We start from the raw sequence: 21854 nt of genomic DNA on the forward strand, positions 1-21854 counted from the left end.
TATATTTCAATCTTTTTAAATGAAGAGTCAGTGAAGACTTTTCTATAGAAGCACACATTTCCTATTATTCAATGAGAAAAAGCCTTATGACATTGATTTCTCAAACACAGAGAATTAAAATTAATTATAGTATGTTCCTTGAAGAAACGGTCAAAGGGATGGGAAGGTCAGGTTGAAATTATATCCCCTCAAACTGATAAAATGTTTTCATGAACAGGGTCCCTAGTTTATACTTTTTGTCTTTTATGTTTCTCATTATTCTGCCCTTGATTCTTACATTTTTCTTATATTAATTTTCTTATATTAATGTATCAAGAGTATGCCCAGTCACAGAGAGGAAAAGTAGGTCTGTTGTACCAAGGACTTTACGATGATATCGACTTGTATGAAAGTAATTTTAAATTAGGTTTGCCTGACTATGCATACAAAAGAAATTTGGGCCAATGACAAGGACAGTAGAAAACAAGAGGCAACTGTATTTAATGACAGTAAAATACATATCTCTTATTAGTTGTACAGCATTTCAAAATACTCTTTAACTTCTATTAATTAGCAAGCACAGCCAAAAACTGAAATTTTGGAATTCAAAGTTCAAGGACATGAATACTTGAATTCTAGCTCAAGGTAATAAGAGATTTAAAAATGTAAAAATGTTTATTAAAATTAAGTGAGTCTTTTTTAAAATTTATTTATTTTAGAGAGAGGGAGAGCTCCTGCAAATGGGAGGAGGGGCAGAAGGAGAGGGAGAGAATCATAAGCAGACTCCCTACTGAGCACCAAACCCACGAGGTACTCCATCTTGTGACCCTGAGATCATGACCTGAACTGAAACCAAGAGTAGGACACTCAACCAACTGAGCCATCCAAGCACCTCATAAGTGGTGGTGGTGTTTTTTTTTTTTTTTTTTTTAATTTAATTAACTTTAATTGGTGAACCCACGGGGGAAAAAAGTGTCTTAAGGTAGAAATTGATTGTCATTGAAAATAATAGTGTAATATATATATATACAGGTAACAGATATACATATCTGTGTATGGATATATAGATAGATATTTCACATTAAAGTATATTACCAGTAAAGTGTTTTTTATCAGTAAATTTTTATTAAACATGTGTATTAAAACTAAATTAAAGTTCCTTTAGAACTATGATGTCAGTGCAGATTCAGTATATTGGAAATATAAATTGAAATTTTAATAGGCCTTCATATTATAAAATGAAATTCTCATAGTTGGGATGTTTCATTCTATACAATGTTTTCCTTTTTTAATTCTGGCAGACCATCAATGACTTAATGTTAAGAAATTACTAAAAACATTTTTAAAGAAGCCATTGTAATTAGGCTTATATATCAATCTGTAATGGGAACACATTAAAAAGACAAACTTACTGAATTCTAAATTTTAGATATGTGATAGCATGAAAACAGTCCTATGAAACACACAATGATAAATCTCCAGAATAACTCCTAGTATATACATACTTTGTGGACTGTAGAATTAGTATGTACAATTTTAAATAAAACATTATTTCCCTTCTATGTATTCTATTTCTATTTATTCACCTAAAATTACCATCTCTATAACTTTGATCTACTACAAATAAATACTGATTTAAAAAACTCACAAAAGTTAACAAATTTTAAAACATGTATCATTCTAGCAAAAGAAAGTTATATTGTCTAATAATAGATACACATTATTTAACATAAGCTCTCATTTAAAAAATATGGATGTGACTAATTTTAATCTTTTAGATAGATAACTGGAAACACTGTATGTTGCTACATTATTCATCAATAGCAAATATAAAATATTTCAACTGTTTGACAATGTTTATTACTGCAGAAAAAATGCTAAGCATAATCAAATAATATTACAATTATTATAATTTATGATAATTATTGTACATGAATGCAATAAGATGAATGTACATCTCAAATTATAAAATTAAAAGAATATACAATAATTTATTAATTATAAAACTAAGATATTCCATTAAAAATGTATTTTAAGTCTTGCCAAACTTTTGTTCTTCCCTATTTGTAGCCATTTTGCCTTCATAAAACCCAATTTACTTACCTTGGATGGTGATTCTAAAGGATATAGACTCCAAAGTTTTGCAAGATACTGCTAGGAATTTGTGTTATCTATATCAGCACACACTTACTCCCTCTGTTATTTCTTCCTTTACATATATGATAAATACAATGCTTTCATAACGTGACATATTAAGAAATGTAAAATATAATATATTCTAATATAACATTAGAATAAAAATTTACATAGGTGGAAACAATAAATTTAAAGTGGAAACAATAAAGAGTTTCAGAATAAATGTTAAAGTTGTTAGCTTGGTCACAAATGGTAAACAAAAAATATCCTACCTGATGAATCGAAGTTCACCTCATTGCCAGGACTTGGACCTATATCAATGGACACAATTGGTAAGAGCTTCCGAAAGTCCCATAGTTTTGTTACTCCACAAGCATCACAGGATGCTATCATGTGACCCTTTAAAGTATTAAAAAGAGAAATTATATACATATATACATATATTACATATATATAAATATATATAGTAACTTAGTCAACAAGGATGAGTTGTGTTACAATTTGATTAAGTCCATAAGAATGCACTCTTCTTTTTTTTTTTTTTAGAATGCACTCTTCTAAATGAAAGAGAGTTCATTATATTTTTGTCTTGGACATAAAATTGTTATAAAGTGATAATTTAAAAAAAATAAAGTGATAATTTACATATATATAAATTCCTATAGTAAATTTTGGAAGATGACTTTTTTAGGAAATCATTTTGATTATTCTAATTATATAAAAATATGTAATAAAATAAAGATATACATATCCATGTAATTCTTCTAATATATATGTATATATATCATGTTCATAATATATGTGATCTACACGTAAAATTACCTTTACACATGAAACCATTGCACTAAAAGTGCACCTCACTCTATATGCTTGTAGTTTGTTAGCACTGATTAGTTATAGTTCAGATGTAATAAAAATAAAGCAGAAGTAGGAGAACAAATAGAAACAAGGAAAGAAAAGTTTTTACAATGGTAGGACAAGAATTGGGTCCAGGTGAAACTGATGGCAAGAAAGCTGTACATATTGTGATCTGTGAGACAGCATTATTAGAAACATTTGGGGATATTTTGATAATATGCGATGAGATAAGGAAGAAGATAACTGGAGAAAGGGCATGGAAAATAAAAGGGATTGTGGATGGATTCAAGTGTAATGGGAACAAGTGTGGCTATTTTCCCAGCATTGAAGTACCAGCTCGGGTACATGAGTTTGAAGCTCAAGGCCTGTCTACAGCCTTCTTGCTGGTTTCTCAGGAAATGCTTATCGAGCATCCACTTCATGTCAGAGAGTGGAATAAATGATGATGAGTAAGTGATGAGTAAGAAGGGTCTCTGATGTCTAGCTGCTCACAATCTTTACTGTCTTATCATAATATCTTTTAATTTTGGTGTCCACTTATCAACTGAAAATGAATATTGGCCATATCAGGCTCATACATAATATTTATGATGTGATTATATTTTATACCATTTCCAATTCGATAGTTTCCCTTTCAGCTCCAACTTAATTATTTTTAATGTCAAGTCAAAAATCGTCCTCTCGCTTTTTTCTGAAATATTCTAAAATGTTAAAGATAATAATTTGATTTTTGTACAATTATCTTTATCATTTTGAACCAGTTCATATGATTTTTTTCTCATTTACTTCTTAATTTCTATTCTTTCTGGAAAAAATGTGCATTTTGTATTACAGTCCAAGGGGACTCTGTTTTTCCCTAAACAAGCCAGTAATGCAACAAATGCTATCAGTTTTAATATTCTATAACTGTTGTCCCTGGCAAAGCAATACAACCTTGTCCCCAGTCTAATAAATGGGATGTTTAATCTTTTTTATGACTTAAAAGGAACATGGAGAACTTGGAATGTTTTCAAATATGTAAACATGTATTGTAAGAATTGTGAAGAATCAGTGAATTTAGTTTTCAGAAAAGACCAATTCTCAGTATTAGCAGGGAATATTAATGCTAGAAATTAGAAAAAAATCCTTTCCAGATACAAGGGTTTTCAAATATCCTTCAGAGGTGACAGAATGAAATCTTTTTTTTTCAACTTTGAGAACAGAATAGATAAGTTATAATGGTAACTTAATTTAGAGGCACTTCTCACTTACTAAAGGCAGGTTACAGAAATCTTAAAGTGTAGTTTATATCACTAAATATTAAATAGTGAGGAAATACACTAAGAAATAGTCCCATTTTTGAAGATGAAAATGAATGTTTAAATAGTTTTTAATATTTTTACATTTAGCCTCCACTGCTGCCAAAAAAGATGAATATATAACAGTTTGATAATATTAAAATAATGAGTCAATGCTTATTAAATGCTTTTAATGAATCAAGTACTATACTAAATGATTTATTAATATATAGTACATACTTTATGAACAATTTTGAGTAACATCATTTAGGCAAATTTCTACATTCCCCAAGGTACTTAGAAGTCAGGACAAAATATACGTTACAACAAAACAAATAGAATGACTTAATAAGTGGTAGAAATAAGTTCAGTTTGATAACTGAGAGATTCTTGATACTGAAAGAATAGCTTTGCTATGTTCCATCAGCCAGTGAGGCAGGTGCAGTGCCTATCACAATGCCAGGAGCATTGTAGAACTCAAAAAAAAAAAAAAAAAAAAAAAAAACTTGTTAAGTCAATAGATAATGAATGCCTCAGTGGGGCTTACCTAGAAGTTTCATTTTAATACAAGTTCGTCCATGGCATTCTTAAGATAAACATTAGTTCTAAATCTCATGCTTCTGAATCACTTAGATTAAAGGAAGAGAAAAGCTGCAGAGAATTAGAGCCAAAAAACTTGGAATTATCTTGACAACCTTATATCCCTCCTCTTCCCATCTCAGAAAAACTGGAGGCCCATCTGCCAATCTCCTTCCATGACATAGAACGTACTAAAACACTGTCAATCCAAACTGCAGAGTGTGAGCTCTGAATGATCTCAAGATGGAGAAATGTGGAAAAAGGATTACCTAACAACCTAAAGGAAAAAGCAGACATTTTATCTACAACTTCGGTAAAAAAAGCAAAGGCCTGGTATAGTTAGGCATTTAAACAGAGAAAGATCATTTTTCATGAAGAAGATATTTTTTTTATCGAGACATGGAACTGTATGACAATCTTAAAGAAAGTAGACTCAAGAATTTTAGGAACCTCCTTAAAATAGAATTCTGATTGTCATTCGTACCAGTACAACTCGTATTGAGGAAGAGAAGATACTAAAGGCAGTTGCATAGAATTCTCAAAAAAGTTCAGATTTAGATATATGTGGCTGTTTCTGTGATACTGAATTCCTAGGAACTGGCAGTCTTCCTGCAACATGTTTGGCATGTGATCTTGAATAGACCACTGAATGAATGAATATATTAAAGGATCCCCCCATATAGAAATGTGAAATGAGCTAAAACTCAGAAGAAAAATGTTTTTGCAATTGCAGATTCAAACAGTGACATAAAGCAAGTAGAATTTAGCAAAGCGGATGAAGCATGTGGTCGAGGTGAGAGGGAAGAGTCACAACCCCTGACTGCCCCAGTGAAAGCCTTTCTACCTCCACTTTGAAGATCTTATAGTGAGAGAAGCCAGATAGACATAAAGTTAATTATAAGTTAGAGCACAGCAACACAAAATCAAGCTAGCTTCATCTAGGCTGCTGGAAACATATCGGAGAACATTTAGCATAGGTTCACAAGTGTTCATACTTTTGAAACTTTTCATACATCTCAAATTCATTATGAAATTAGAAAAGAATAGGATAAAAACTAAAGTAGCACTATTTATAAATAAATAAAATGTAAACAAGTGAGATCTGTAATAATCTAATATAGAAGACATAAACCCTTGTGCTACTGTGGATCCAGAAAACTGCCAGAGGCATTGTTTAAGCAAACTTGACACCACCAGCAGCAAGACAAGCAGACTGAACTGCTTTCCCTCTGCAGAGAGGTTCCCAGCATATTTAAATATTATAAAACAAAGAGAGAAAAGGAGAAAACTGGGATCCTAATGAGGTTAAAATATATAATTAATTATAAATAATGTATAATTAAAAACTACTTTCAAAAACCAATAGTATTCCTTAATATTAAGATATTTTATGGCTTCATATAATTTTTGAAAACAAATTTTAGAAGTTCGGACATATACATCAGTTTGGGGTTAAGAGGCTATTTTTCAGGTAGGGTAAGAAATGTCATATAGTACTAAGATATTCTATGTGGAAGTCTGATCTTTATATCGCATGTCAAGAAGAAATATAGAGGATCTTAATTTATTATGGAAAACACAGGTCTAATTTGATTGTACTCTAAACCTTCACCCTGATGAATTAGCTAAGTAGTTTCTTGGTTCAACTCACTATGTCATATATATATATATATATATATATATATATATATATATATATATATATACACACACACACACACACACACACACATATACACTTTTATACCTTTATCTTTCTTTTTCTTTGGAAAAGTCAATTTACAGAACAACAACAACATGTAAAAAAGCAAAATATGTTTAGGTCCATAACATTACTTCTTTTCTGCAAAGGTTCTTCAAGGTGGAATAATATGATAAAATAATGTTTTTGTCTCAAAGAATTACATGGTATAATAAAAGTCAAATGAATGATTATATATCAACTATGCACATATGAGAATGTTGTAAATTCTGTAAATGAGGGTACTTTGCCATAGGAGTACATTCCCATGACCTTGAATAGCACATAGTAAATGTTCAATAAATAATTGAAATATGTAAGAATATTTACTCTGGATGCATTATTATCAAGCCATAAAAATAATAACTATAGAAACAATGTAAAACATGGAAAAGTTTATGATATATTGTGGTTACACTGATTGAAAATATATAATACTTATGTCCAATGATTAAATGAAGATATACATTTATAAAAACTGCCCTGTATTTTTTTTTAAGACTATTTTTTTAAGGACAAGTTCAGGCTCATACTGAAATTGAGGAAAGGACACATAGGTTTTTTCATTTACGTCCTCCTCACTCGCACACACAAGACTCTCCAATTTACAATTTCTACTACCAGAAGAGTACATTTGTTACAGTTGATGAACCTACACTGACACATCATAATCACCCAGGATGCCATATAGTGGGAACTATGCAGTATGTGTGGTCTTTTCAAGTTGGCTTCTTTCACTTGGTAACATGTATTAAATTTCTTCCATGTCTTCTTAGGATTTGATAGCTTATTGTTTTATAGCTAAATAATATTTCATTGTCTGGATGTACCAGAGTTTATCCATTCACCTACTGAAGGGCATTTTGGCTGCTTTGAGGTTTGATAATTATGAATAAAGCTGCTATATACATTGTGTTAAGGTTTCTGTGTAGAAATAAGTTTCATCTCCTCTGGGTAAATACCAAGGAAGATGATTGCTAGATGGTATGGTAATATGTTTAATTTGTAAGAAACTATCAAAATATTTTCCAAAGTGGCTGTGCCATTTGGCATTCCTACTAGCATAGAATGAGAGTTCATGTTGCTCCATGTCCTCACCAGCATTTGGTTTTGTCAGTGTTCCAGATTTTGGCCACTCTAATTGATACATAGTGATCTCTCATTTTAATTTGCTTTTCCCTCATTTCCCTTGTGAAATATGATTGGAGTATCCCAACATGTACACATTTGCCATCTGTATATCTTCTTTTGTGAGAGATCTGTTGAGGTCTCTAGCCCATTTTTTAATTGGGTTGCTTATTTTCTTATTGCTGAGTTTTAAGAATTTCTTTTTATGTTCTGGATAATAGTCCTTTATTAGATGTTTTTTGCAAATATTTTCTGCCAGTATGTGGTTTGTCTTCTCATTTTCTTGACATTGTCTTTCACAGATCAAAAGTTTTTAATTTTAATGAAATCTAGCTTATCAATTAATTCTTTCATGGATCATGCTTTTAGAGTTGTATCTATAAAGGCATTGCCATACCCTAGGTCATCTCGGTTTTGTCCTATTTTATCATTATAGGGGCTTTATAGCTTCTCATTTAAATCTGTGATCCATTTGAATTAATTTTTGTGAAAAGTGTAAAATCTGTGTCTAGGTTCTTTTTTTTTTTTTTTTTTTTTTTTTTTTTGCATGGATATCCAGTTGTTCAGCATTATTTGTTGAAAAGTCTGCTTTTGTTCCATTGCTTTGTCTTTCTATGTCAAAGATTAGTTAACTGTATTTATGGGGGTCTATGTTTGGGATGCCTATTCTGTTCTACTGATTTGACTATTTTTTCACCAATACTATGATATCTTGATTACTGTAGCTTAAGAGTAAGTCTTAAGTCAGCTGTGTCTGTCTTCTAACACCGTAGTTCTCTGTCAATATTGTGTTGGCTATTCTGAGACTTCTGTATCTCCATATAAACTTTAGGATCCAAGTATTGATATACTTAAGTAATTTGCTAGGATATTGATTGGGATTGCATTCAATCTATAGATAAAGTTGTAAAGAAGTGGATCTTACAATATTGAGTCTTAGTATCTGTGAACATGGAACATCTCTCCATTAATTTAGCTCTTCTTTTAAATCACCCTTGGCCATGGTGTAGTTTTCTTTTTACACACTGTTATATTTGATTTGTATTATTTTGTTGAGGACTTTTGTACCTATGTTCATGAAAGACATTAGTCTGTAGTCTTCTTGTAATATCCTAGTCTGGTTTTGGTATTTAGGTAATGCTGACTTCATAGATTGAGTCAGGAACTATTCCCTCAGTTTCTATTCTCTGAAAGAAATAGTAGAAAATTGATATTATTTGTTCTATGAGAAACAGATTCTTTTTTCTTTCTTCTCCTTATTATATTCCCCAATAATTATATATTTCATCTTTTATAGTCGTACCACAGTCCTTGCAGTTAAAAGGGGAAGAATCAAGACTTGCACTTGTTTGGCTCTAGAATTTGTGTTAACCACAGAGCTATTCCAAGACAGAGTGAAACTGAAAAAAAAATTTTTTTTAAGTATAATATTTCAAAGAATCATATAAATAATAAGGATAATCCTCAATACAGAAAAAATAAAACAGAAACACAAAATAGAGACTAGGGATGAAACCATAGGCCTCTGGGCTCTTATTTCAGAAGCAAGTCCTAGTTATTCAGCTTCTGTAAGGTAGGAACTAAGAATGTTTTGTGTCAGATGGAATTAAAAGCCACCTTTTTGCTAAAACCATGAGTAATGAAATTTTTACTGACAATATGAAGCTGACAAAAGTTGCTGGCTAATGCTATTTGAAACTACAATTTATACAAAGCTATATAATTAAGTCATCTGTAGTTTTTACAGTCTTACAACCTGGATCTGAACCAAGTAACAAACCCTAGTGATTGGATGTGTGTTTTCCAATACTAGAAGGCAGGATTCTTGACTTGTAAATGTAAGACTTATCCTAGGGCTACTGGCCTGGGATACCTGTGACAAAGGAAATAGCCACACTACTAAAAGCTATGGAGGAGTAAGCACAAGTAGAAAGTACGACAGACAAAGGAAGGGAAAAGAGCGAACCATTCCTCTTACCTAACTAAAAAGAAGCTACAGATTTTTTTCCCATAGCATATAAAGAAATTTAAAGCTAATAAAGATAGCCAATAATTGAAAGATAAAGTAATTTGGGTGCATTGAAATTACAGAAAAACTGAAAAAGATTTTTAAGTAAGTATAAGTGTCTCAAAGATTTTAATGAAGAGCTAATACTCGTTAAAGAAAAATAAATGAAACAAAAAATAGTCTAAATGACTTAAGAAAGACCAAGAGAATTGAAACATTAGTCATTAAAGAAAAAAAAACTTAATAGAATATATTTAGATAGAGTTGAAAAGATAGTGAATTGGAAGAATATACTGGGAACTTCTGCTAGATTGCAGATGTAAAGATAAAAAAAGACGAAGGCATGAAGATCATTATAGAGACATGGCAAGTATGGAGAAGGTATTCTATGTCTAACAAGTATTAGAAGAGAATGTACAGACAAGCAAAAGAGTAGTATTTGAAGGCATAATAGTAGACTGAAACTTATCCAGAATTTTTTTTCTTTTTTTAATTTATGATAGTCATACACAGAGAGAGAGAGAGGCAGAGACACAGGCAGAGGGAGAAGCAGGCTCCATGCACCGGGAGCCCGATCCCCGGTCTCCAGGATCGCGCCCTGGGCCAAAGGCAGGTGCCAAACCGCTGCACCACCCAGGGATCCTTTATCCAGAATTTTAAAAAAATATGTATTCAGAATAACTGCACTCAACTATTGAGCATAATGCATAAAAATAAAATCACACCTAGATGAAAAATGTGGGCCATTATGGATGAGGACAAAATTATCTACAGGAGAAAAATTATAGATTATCTATAAAAGAAAGACACTAGATTGATGACAAAAACTAGATGTTAAGAACCAGTGGAATATGCCCATATCATATGGGAAAATAAAACTTACCCTAAATTTGTTTACTTAGCTAGTAGGGCTCTGGACTAAAGTATCTTCAGACATTCAGACCAAAATAGTTTAAATCTAAATATGGGAAAATAATTTCTAATTGTATTTTATCATAAATATTAATAACTGTATCATCAGATATATAATGGTGAGCATAGATATTGGAAAGTCAAAGTATTTTAATCAAGGTTAGTTGGTTGTCAATATAAAAGAGAAAATGCCCAGACCAAATCCTAGCTCTGACCCTAGTCCAACCTTAACTTTAGTCTTAATTTAAGAAACAAGACAAGCAAACAAATAAAAAAACAAAACAGGAAATAAGTTTGAAAAAAGTAAGGAAAAAATTTCCACTTACTGTGGAAAACACAGTAAGTTCTAATAGCAATAATTACCAATTTTATAAATAATCACATACACATGTAGAAATTGAAAATAAGAGATAATTACAATTGTTTAAAAAATAACAAAAACTCCAACTATGTGCAACTTATAAGAGAAACATTAAAAACAACAATAACAAAAATAAACAAAATATTCAGAAAGTAAAAATAAAGAATTAAATCATTAAATATCAATTAACAGGAAGCTGGTACAAGAGTATCAATATAAAAAAACAGATTTAAGTGAATGAAAAGAATTACTATATCTAATTGCTAGAAAATAAAAGGAACACTATTAACAAGATGTGATAATCATAAATTTTTATGTAACTAAAACAAAGTCTGAAAATATAAAACAAAAGTTATCCTAATTATAAAGATAAATTATAATTCATCCAAGTGAGGAGAGATTTTATTTTTTTTTAATTTTTAATTTTTTAAAAAGATTTTATTTATTTATTCATGAGAGACACAGAGAGAGAAAGGCAGAGACATGGGCAGAGGGAGAAGCAGGCTCCATGCAGGGAGCCCAATGTGGGACTCGATCCCAGGACTCCAGGATCATGCCCTGAGCTAAAGGCAGATGTTTAACCACTTAGCCACCCAGGCATCCCGAGGGGATATTTTAATACGTGTCTACCAGACATTGCCAGATACAAAAATAAATAAATAAATAAATAAATATTCAACTAAAAAACAAAAATCTAAAATAGAAAACAATATTTATCATATACATAATATATAATATCAAGTATATGTGAAATATTTACAAAAATTAGCAAGATGACAAGTCACAAAATAAAGCTCAAGAAATGCCAAAGAAGAGATGTTATAAAGGTCTCATTTTCTTGCATTGATGCAATTAGAAACTAAAAATTACACTAAAATTGAAAAAAAAGTTTGAAAGCTAAATAAAATCACACATAACTTACAAGTTTAGAACTAATTCAAATAAAGGAATTCATATTACATTTGTTGAATAAAGCTAGAGCTATCATTAATAGAAATTCATACTTTTACATGATTTTTAAAAATATTTAAAATAAACAATTGAAACTGAATGTTCTTTTCTACAGAAGAAATTTTATTATTTTTTAAAAATTTTTAAAAGATTTTATTTATTTATTTGAGAGAGCACAGAGAGCAAATGGAGAGAGCAGAGGGAGAGACAGAGCAGGCTCACTGCTGAGTGGGAAGCCTAACATGGGGCTCGGTCCCAGGATCCTGGAATTATGATCAGAGCCAAAGGCAGATGCTTAACTGCTGAGACCCCCCTTACAGGAACCCTCCTTACAGAAGAAATTTTAAAAAGTAGAAATAAATTATTAAAATATGATAGAAATTTATAGAAAAAATAACAAAATTAAACAAAACTGTTAAAATAGTAAACAAGAGAAGAACAACCAAATCTAAAGCTGGTCTTTATAAAGAACATGTAGACAGACAAATTGAAAGATCTGTCAAAAACAGACAAAAAGAAATAGTGACAAAGTAAAAATAACTCATAATTAAGCAACATTATGAAATGAAAGGGAGACAAAACACGGTAAAGATTAAAGAAACCACATCAAAATGCTATGAAGAACTTGATATTAATTGTGAATTCTTCAGTGAAGTTCTCTTCTGGAACAATATAAATTTAAAAACCAGCTAAATATATAAATTTTGAAAAAAATTGCCATAAATTCCACAAAAAACAATAAAAAATTAAGAGAAAAAACAAACAAACACTAAACCAGTGGGAAAATGCTCTTCAAGAGACCAGTAGACAAAGGAAAAAATTAACAAACACCTGAAAATCTTTTCACCAACCCTAGTAATATAGTTCAGCTCAGTGATTATGGATGGAATACATCCAGCTAGTCTCACTAGCCTGGCCAAGATCATCACTCTAGTGACCGTGCGTTACTAATCTTTGAAGAACTAAGTCATCCCCTCATGGAAACCCATCTTTATGGATAGGGTAACTGCTTAAGGGGAAGGTGTCTGGCTCAAGTAGGAACAATAAGAATATTTCCTCATATTTTTCCTCATATTTTTCAAACTAATGTTGAGAGAAGTTAGTTCTTTCCTCTCCAATTAAAAGATGTCAAAAATGCGTAATATATATTATAAAATCTTAGTTCTAATGTCTAGGTCCAGCATCATGCATCAACAAATTGGTAGGATTACGAGCATTCAGGAAGTCTGGTGGCATTTGGATATTGGTGTTAGCTAAAACTAAATGTCAGATGCCACCTCACCTGTCTGAAATTCAGTTTTATGAGGCAATGAACATCCTAATTTTGCTTAGGTTAATTTGAGTCAGAGTTTTCCTTTCTTTCTTTTTTTTTTTTTTTAAGATTAATTAATTAATTAGAGAGGAAGAGAGGGAGGGGCAAGGAGAGGGAGAAGTCTCCACACAGAGAGCTTGGACCTCACAAAGGGCTCAATCTGACGATCCTGAGATCACAACCAGAGCCCAAATCAAGTCAGACTCTTAACCAACTGAGCCACCAGGCACCCCAAGTTTGGGTTTTTCACTTGAAATTGTCTTTTTTTCCCTATCAAATTAGAATAGATTTTTTAAATGATGATAATGATAAGGAGTCAGAAAAACAAATAGACTTGCTTTCCTGGTGGGAGTACAAACTGATAGTGAAAATTAATAGTTTTTATTGTCATGAAATATATTTAATACTATTTATAATAGTATCTGATTATGTGCAGTAATCTCATTTTACAGATGAGAAAAAATAGGATTTAAGACCCCAGGTAAATTTCCTAAAATTATGTAGGTAAAATAATTTGGAGTGAGGATTAAAGTATAGGTATGGTTGACTTTAGAGTCTGAGATTTGAACCCATATGCTACATTCTATTTCTTGAAACTAATATAGCATAATATATCACAAATGTTTTAATATATTGGGCCACCTGAAGTCCCAGGATCAAGTCCCACATTGGGCTCCCTGCATGAAGCTGCTTCTCCCTCTGCCTATGTCTCTGCCTCTCTCTCTCTCTCTCTCTCTCTCTCTCTCTGTGTGTCTCTCATGAATAAATAAAATCCTTTAAAAAAGTATTTAAATATATTGAATATATTCCCCCCATCTGGATGAATTTAAATAAGTCAATAAATCAGATCAATCTTTGACATAAATATGTTCTTCACATTATCATTTATAAGATGGGGCAGTGGGGTACCTTGGTGGCTCAGTCAGTCAATACTCTGCCTTCAGCTCAGGTCATATCTATCCCAGGGTCCTGGGATCCAGCCCTACATTAGGAATCCCTGCTCAGCAGGGAGTCTACTTTCTCCCTCTTCCTCTCTAATCTCAAATAAATAATAAATAAGTAAACCTTTGCAAGATAGAAAAAAAAAAAAAAGATGGGGCAGTAAAAATGTAAGAAGTCAATTCTCATAAATAGATCAATAGACACACATGTATGTATGAATATACATAAAACTATACCCTACAATTATATAACTAAACTATTATTTTGAGAATTACAATGGTATTTCCAAAGGTGTTTAATACGGGGGAAACATACATGCGTAGTTCAATGAAAGATGCTGCAAACAAAATTGTTTACATTGTCTGATGCACACACACAAAGCATATGTTAAAAATAAAATTGGTAGGAACTAAATCAGAACTGATTATCTTTAGGATGAATCATTTTTATTTTATTTGTTCCTTTTCACATTTTCAAAATTCAAATTCCAGGGAATTAGCATATATTAATTGTTATAATCAGAAAAATATTTTTAAATGAATAAATAATGAAATCAAAACATCATACACAATACCTGTCAAGTGATCTAATTTTCATTTCCTAAAATTCTACTATGTAAAATGGGCAAGAAGGAGGGGTCATCAAGCAAATGGCAGAAACATTAAGCCCTAGAAACATCAGCTGCTTTCAATATGTGAAGGTAATGACCTGCAACTTGGTATTAAGGTATAACTATAATAAAATGTTTAGGCTCATTAGGAGGAAAATTAGTATTTCAAACATTTTTAGTACTAATACATTAGTGTGTCTCTGAGGACAGGCCGTGCAGCATTAAGCATTAGCTCATTACACCATTTCTTCAGTACCCTAATGGCACAAATAAGACCAAAAAAATGTGGAATTAGAATGGAAAGTGAATGTAAAATTTGGGAATGTTCAAGGGGGGAATGTAAAACATTGGAAAGATGTAGATAAGATAGCTTTTGTCTCTATATGCTTCTTCCTTATGCCATGGTCAATCTTTTGGGTCTTGGTATATTATGTCACCAACCATGTCCTATGGATTTGGGAGTTGGACATCTCAAAAATAATTATGTAGCATCCGGAGTACACAATGCCATATACTACATAATCATCATAACTTCTTCAAAGTGATTTATATTTATTTTATTTTACTTTTCTTCTCTGTGGTTAGTTTATACTATCCTATGATTCAGATGAGAAAACCAAGATTTACAATGTTATACAACTTGTCCAAAGTCATTTTGTTAGTTAAACAGTTAAACATACACTCAGGATTCAAATCCGACCAATCTGACTCGAGCATCCAAGCTCATGAGGTCTTAACAAGAAGAACATTTTGCACACTTTGACTTAGATGCTTCAGGGACTGGAATCCCATAAAGTACCACCAAAGTGCTGAAAGTGCATTTTCTGTTACTGAGGTAGAACACTCTGAAAGAGCTAATAGTACTTTAACAGAGCATCAACAAATAAGTAGTAGCAAAGAACAAATTGAGCAAGTAGGTGTTTAAATGTAGAAGGCAGAAGAATAATTAGGAATAGATGAAGGCAATTAATGTATATAAAGAAACACATAATTATCAAACTGTACTATGTCTCTGGCTTACGGCCAGGAACAAGAGATACAATGGATATAAGCTCTAAAGGAGCTTATCTTTATTTGTTGGAGAGAGAGAAATAATCCAGCAATTTTAACACAAAGTTAAATGTTGGAAGTAGGTAAAGAGTTGTTTAGAGTACAAATTGAACACCTAACAAGCCTATGGCACCAGAGTTTTCTTATAGGAATAAAGTCTTAAGATAGGTGCATCAAGTGAATGCAGCTTTCTAGAAATGATAACATTTTATTTTATTATTTTATTTTTTCGAGGTTTATTTATTTATTTGACACACACGAGAGCGTGTGTAGGGGGACATGTAGAGGGACAAGGGAGAGAGGGTCTTTCTTTTTTAAGATTTTATTTATTTATTCATGAGAGACACACAGAGAGAGGCAGAGACACAGGCAGAGGGAGAAGCAGGCTCCTTGCAGGGAGCACAAAGCGGAACTTGATCCCAGGACCCCAGGATCACGTCCTGAGCTGAAGGCAGATGCTCATCCACTGAGCCACCCAGGCGTCCCAGGAGAGAGGGTCTTAAGCAGATTCTGCACTGAGCACAGAGCCTGAGGCAGGGCTCGATCTCTCAATCCTGAGATCATAACCCTGAGACCGCCATTTGAGCCGAAACCAAGTCTGATGCTCAACCAACTGTGCCATCCAGGCACTCTGTGAAATGATAGCATTTTAAATAGATTAAGATTATGAAGAGATATTATTAGTGAAGAGTAGGTGGGAGGGAATCATTATTATTGAAAACGGTATAATGTCAAAGCACAAAAGCAGAAATGAACATATTTCACTATGGGGGATATGATGAATTTATGATGAGGTTAACAATGTGTAAAAATTCTGAAGAGCTTTTGGATCTCACACTGAGATATATGAATTTTGTATATGATGTAAAAAAGTTATATATTTTGAGCATAAATATTGATATGTTGAAAAGAACATTTGAAGGCCTGTAGTCTCAGTGAGTTAAGCAGGTACTCTCAAGTGCTAAGTTGCATTCCTGACACCCTGAAAAGCAAATGAACATACCTTCCTGTGGTTTTCTAGTATGTGCCTTAAGTCTAAGCAAGAGTTTGACTGAATCCATATAAACTTTCCTGGACCAGTAGGAAACCTACCACTTCCTCAGAGAAGTATTGATTGAGCCTACTAGCTATTAGGCATTGATTTAAGTGGTGGATATACAGGAACGAACAAAACATAAGTTCTGGCCTCATGGAACTTTTGTACTTCTGGGGGAGCATCATGTAATAAATTAGATAAATCAGTGAAATATGTGGCATACTAAATGTTAATAACATTTATGGAGAATAAAAAAAAAAAATGTAGGGGCACCTGGATGGCTCAGTCAGTTAAGCATCTGACATTTGATTTCAGCTCAGATCCTAATTGCAAGGTTGTGAGATTAAGCCCCACGCCAGGCTCTGTACTCAGTAAACTTACTGGTCCAGGCAAGTTTATATGGATTCATAACAGTGCTTGGGAATTTTCCCCATCTGTCCCCTCGCATTCTCTCATGTAAATGAATAAATATTTTCCTTAAAAAAATGTAGACAAGGAATGTTTGCCAGAGTGTTGAAATGTAGATAGCCTGATCAGGGAGGGTCTCACTGGGAAAATGGCCTTTGAATTAAGAGCCGAAGGATTTGTGAGAACAAGCTGTTATGTGGAAGAAGAATGATCCAGGAAAAGGGAATAGTGATCTAAGGCCGCCAGGCATAACTACTGAAAAAATAAGGGGCCGAGGGACAACAGAGAGAGGGTCTTTTTTTTTTTTTAGGTAGGTAGCTGGACCTCAAAATCCTTGATTCTACATGAAATCAGAGAAAAAAACCACAAAGCAAAACTCATGCGGTCTTAATTAAATGTAGTGAATAGGGCTAAATTTGGAGATCAGCTGGAAGTGATGACAGTTGCCATTGAGTCTAGAATGCTGGAGGCAGAAAGAAAATTTTCCATGATTTCAACTATTATCTAGATGTTTCTAACTCCAAAATTTACATGTTCGTTTGATACCTCTCTTTTGAACTCCAGATGTTATTTCCAACTACTCACAGAATATCTCCATTTTGGGGATCCCTGGGTGGCTCAGTAGCTTAGTGCCTGCCTTTGGCCCAGGGTGTGATCCTGGAGACCCGGGATCAAGTCCCATGTCGGGCTCCCCGCATGGAGCCTGCTTCTCCCCCTGCCTGTGTCTCTGCCTCTCTCTCCCTCTCTCTGTGTATCTCATGAATAAAGAAAAAAATCTTAAAAAAAAAAAAAAAGAATATCTCCATTTGGATGCTCCACAGGTACCACAAGCCAGCATGCTCAAAGCCAAAATCATCAACCTGTTCCTTCAGCTGTATTTTCCATTTCAGTAAAAGGCTCCACACTCCATGCAGTCACCAGAGTGTAACAACCTCACCAGAGCTTGTCATCCAGTCATCCAGTCTCCATCTCTCTCCTCGCCAATCCTGTTTAGTTGAAAGAGGCCTCCACTTTACACAAATCCCCTGCATCAGGTCCTCCTCATCTCATACATGAACACATGTAGTAAACACCCTGGCCTTCAACCTGACATCTTTGTAGGCCATTTTCATAACAGTGGTTGTCAAATGAAGGTATTTTTACCTTTCAGAGGACATTTGGTAATTTCTAGAAACATCTTTGTCACTACTGGGGTACTTGCCATTGGCATTCAGTTGGTGGAAGCCAGGGATGCTGATAAACATCTCACAATTCGCAGGACAGCCCCATCCCCATCTCCAACATGAAATTATCTGGTCCATCATACCAATAATTCTATAGTTGACCAACAAATGGCAGAGTAGTATTTTCTCAAATGCAAAGTTCAGCCCCACTTTGACCTGCCTCTTTTTTGCTGATCATTTCTCCCAACTTCCCTATGTTTATTCTGCTTTGTACTCTATTATATACAGGCCTTCATGCTTTTCTTCTTGCTTTTTCCATTGACAATTTCTTTGGTAAATATTAAATATATTAAAACTTGTTCAAAGTCAACTTCTATAAATTTCTAAGGAATGTAAAGTTTTTCTTCTCTTGCTCCCAAAGTACCATGTCATAAAACCTACACCACAAATTGAAATATCTGTATATGTGCTTATCTTCCTTCTGGACCAATATATCCAATACATGTGGCTAGTGAATACTTCAAATATAACTACTGAAACTGAGAAGTTGAATTTTTAATTTAAAAAAAATTTAACTAGTTAAAATTTCCTGATGTGGTTAGTCACTATCATATTGAGCATTTTTAATTTATTATTCTTTTTAAAATACTTATTAACTTGAGAAAGAGAGAATGAGAGAGCAAGAGAGAGGGGGAAGGGAAGGGCAGAGGAAGAGAGAGAGAGAAACTCAGGCAGACTCTTCACTGAACACAGAGCCTGACACAGGGCTGATCCCACAATTCTGAGATCACAACCTGAGCCGAAACCAAAAGTTGGACACTTATTAACTGCACCACGTAGATGCCCATATTGGACATTTTAGAAAAAAGAATGTTTCTGCCATTATAGAAATTCTATTAGACAGTACCCCTCCAAACCATGTGTACTCAGTTTGGGGCTTACATTACACATTTAGTACATATTTAAATAAATGAAATATCAGAAAGGGAGACAGAACGTAAAGACTGCTAACTGGGAAATGAACTAGGGGTGGTAGAAGGGGAGGAGGGCGGGGGGTGGAAGTGAATGGGTGACGGGCACTGGGGGTTATTCTGTATGTTGGTAAATTGAACACCAATAAAAAATAAATGAAAAAATAAATAAATTATTATTTCTATACCTCAATTGTCAGAACAAAGTTTTTCCTAATGTTTGAGATTGAACTCAAAAATTATACCAGATAATACCATTGATATTTAGCTAGCCATCTTTGGTACTTATAATTTTTGCCTTACATTGATAAAGTTCTCTACTTTTTGTATAGATTTTGTTTTCTTTTTTAAATTACATTCTAGTTCATCAAGAAAAAGGGTCAAATATTTTGTCTGAACCTCCCACAAAACCTAGCATAATGCTTTTCATTTTGCAAATGCTAAACAAATTGAAAACACGGTTTTGATAGAGTTGAGAATAGACCAGCCTAATTTCCTGTCTGCCAAATATGGTGTAAACTGGTGAATTTCTGAAGGTAAAGGGAGAAAGAAGGTTTAATAAATCACTGAGAGTCTTTCTACTCTAAAGATAATTTGTGAAACTAACATTTAAGTTAAGGAGAAATGGAAATTCCTAACATGGCATATGAAATTAATGCATTCTGCCTCTGGCAATGAGCCTCTTCTAAAAGCCCTAAAGATAAATTTTCTGACTCTTCTGTGAGTTTACTTCATTTTCAGGGTCATTATTGGCATTATTTCAGGTATTCATGTATGAAATCTTTGTCTTGAAGGCCCTTAGTGTTTTCCTCTGATATGGCTTGTCTTATTGTAAGAGTTTTCCATGATATATTTACATAGTTACATACTGTAATGTCAAAATAGGACATAGGACTATTGGAATATGAAGGAATAGAATGAAATAAGAAGAAAACCCCCAAATTAGTACATAATATCTAAAGAGAGACCAGTGTTAAATTATTTCTCTTTGGCATTGCTATATATGTCCAAGTAAAGATTTCGGTATTGCTGTTAGTAAGCACTAAGTCCAAAGAATCTTTCAAATTCAGAAAGACTAGATGTTAAAAATACATTTTTGTTTCCCTTAAAAGCCCTCTAATTTATACATCCAAATTCAATAGCTTTTCTTAATTTCTAAAGAAAATATTAGTGATTATTGATACATTTTGGAAAGAAAATATAAAGATTGTTCAGATCAATGTATCCTGCAGATTAAAAAAGTAAATGAAGGATTAGGAAATTAAAAGGACTTGTGTAAGCCTTCACATGAGATCTGTGGCCCAACCAGGGCTATAATTCAGATTCATACTGTCAACCTTTTTCTTTTATAGGTGGAAGGGCTAACTATAAATTTTAAAAAGAATGTTATTATCATTATAATCACTTATATTCTGGTTAAATCTGTTGACAGTTAAATACAGATGATAAAAAGCCTAAAACAACCAAACAAAAATAGACAAGATATAGGAAACATGACACTGTATATAAGGCAACAAAGGATGATAATCATGGAGAGACAAGAAGCTAAGGAAGTGAGCTCTAGAAGAACTGCCATGACATACTACCTTGACAATTGCCAGCCCATAGTACAAAGAGAGGGCACAGAGCAGGCCTGATTCACAAAATTAGGATATGGAGCTGACAATGTAGGGAGACAAGCAGCTTGAGTTTTCAGGGCAGATAGAGCACAGAAGAGAGTTGAGAGAGGATGCTGGAGCTCTATAGAGCAACTTCCTCCAGTATTTAGCAAAGTACTGACTGGAGTATGCATATGAGGAAAGTACCTACAGGCCTGGAAAAGAACTACCTGAAATTATTAGAGGCAACAGGGAAGAGGCCCTTACACAAAGCTCGGAATTGTGTCTTTCTCAGCAGCCAGACTGAAACATTTCAAGATTCTGGGTGCTGGGTGGATAAAGCACAAAGAAGGGTCTTGCTTCAGTAATGGGGACATAATTAGCTCTAGATTGAACATGTCTTTAGTTCCACCTGACAACTCTTAAAAAACAGACCTAAAACTGCCAGTTTCTAAGTAACTTAAAAACATCCCAGAACGGAGCTCAAGAATATTTATAGGAATACAAAAATATCCAGTATCTAACTGTTTAACGATGAAAGTATGAGGTACATGGTAATATGCCATTTTATACATGAGAAAATTGAGGCTACTTCTAATCCACCTACCTGGTAAGTGGTAGCTGGGATCTGAAACTCAATCCGATTGAGTTCAAATCCACCAGATAAACTAGAAGAATGTCAGAAATAAATTTATATGTAAATCAAATAAAGATTTACCTACAGCATTTTAATTTTCCTATACATTATTGTTTGATTTGGGGATAGTGACTTTGGTGCTAGAAGCTGACAGGGAAAATAAGAGATGTTCGAGGAGAGTGAAGGTGAGGTGGTCA

General features: G+C 33.1%; 1 protein-coding gene and 1 long non-coding RNA gene across 14 annotated transcripts in view; one reads left to right on the plus strand and one right to left on the minus strand.

Annotated features, from left to right (window-relative positions):
- Positions 1-21854, minus strand: part of SPAG16 (sperm associated antigen 16) — a 911935-nt gene that overhangs the window by 237918 nt on the left and 652163 nt on the right. For all 11 annotated transcript variants that reach the window (XM_077885066.1, XM_077885063.1, XM_077885062.1 and 8 more), the window contains one exon: positions 2388-2514. In XM_077885066.1, coding sequence (XP_077741192.1) covers positions 2388-2514 — 127 coding nt within the window. The remainder of the gene's footprint in view (positions 1-2387; positions 2515-21854) is intronic.
- The window catches only part of LOC144305922 (uncharacterized), a 188600-nt gene that overhangs the window by 75280 nt on the left and 91466 nt on the right, over positions 1-21854 (plus strand). The window lies entirely within an intron of this gene.

Source organism: Canis aureus, chromosome 36 (genome assembly GCF_053574225.1).
Source record: "Canis aureus isolate CA01 chromosome 36, VMU_Caureus_v.1.0, whole genome shotgun sequence".
Classification (NCBI taxonomy): Eukaryota; Metazoa; Chordata; class Mammalia; order Carnivora; family Canidae; genus Canis; species Canis aureus.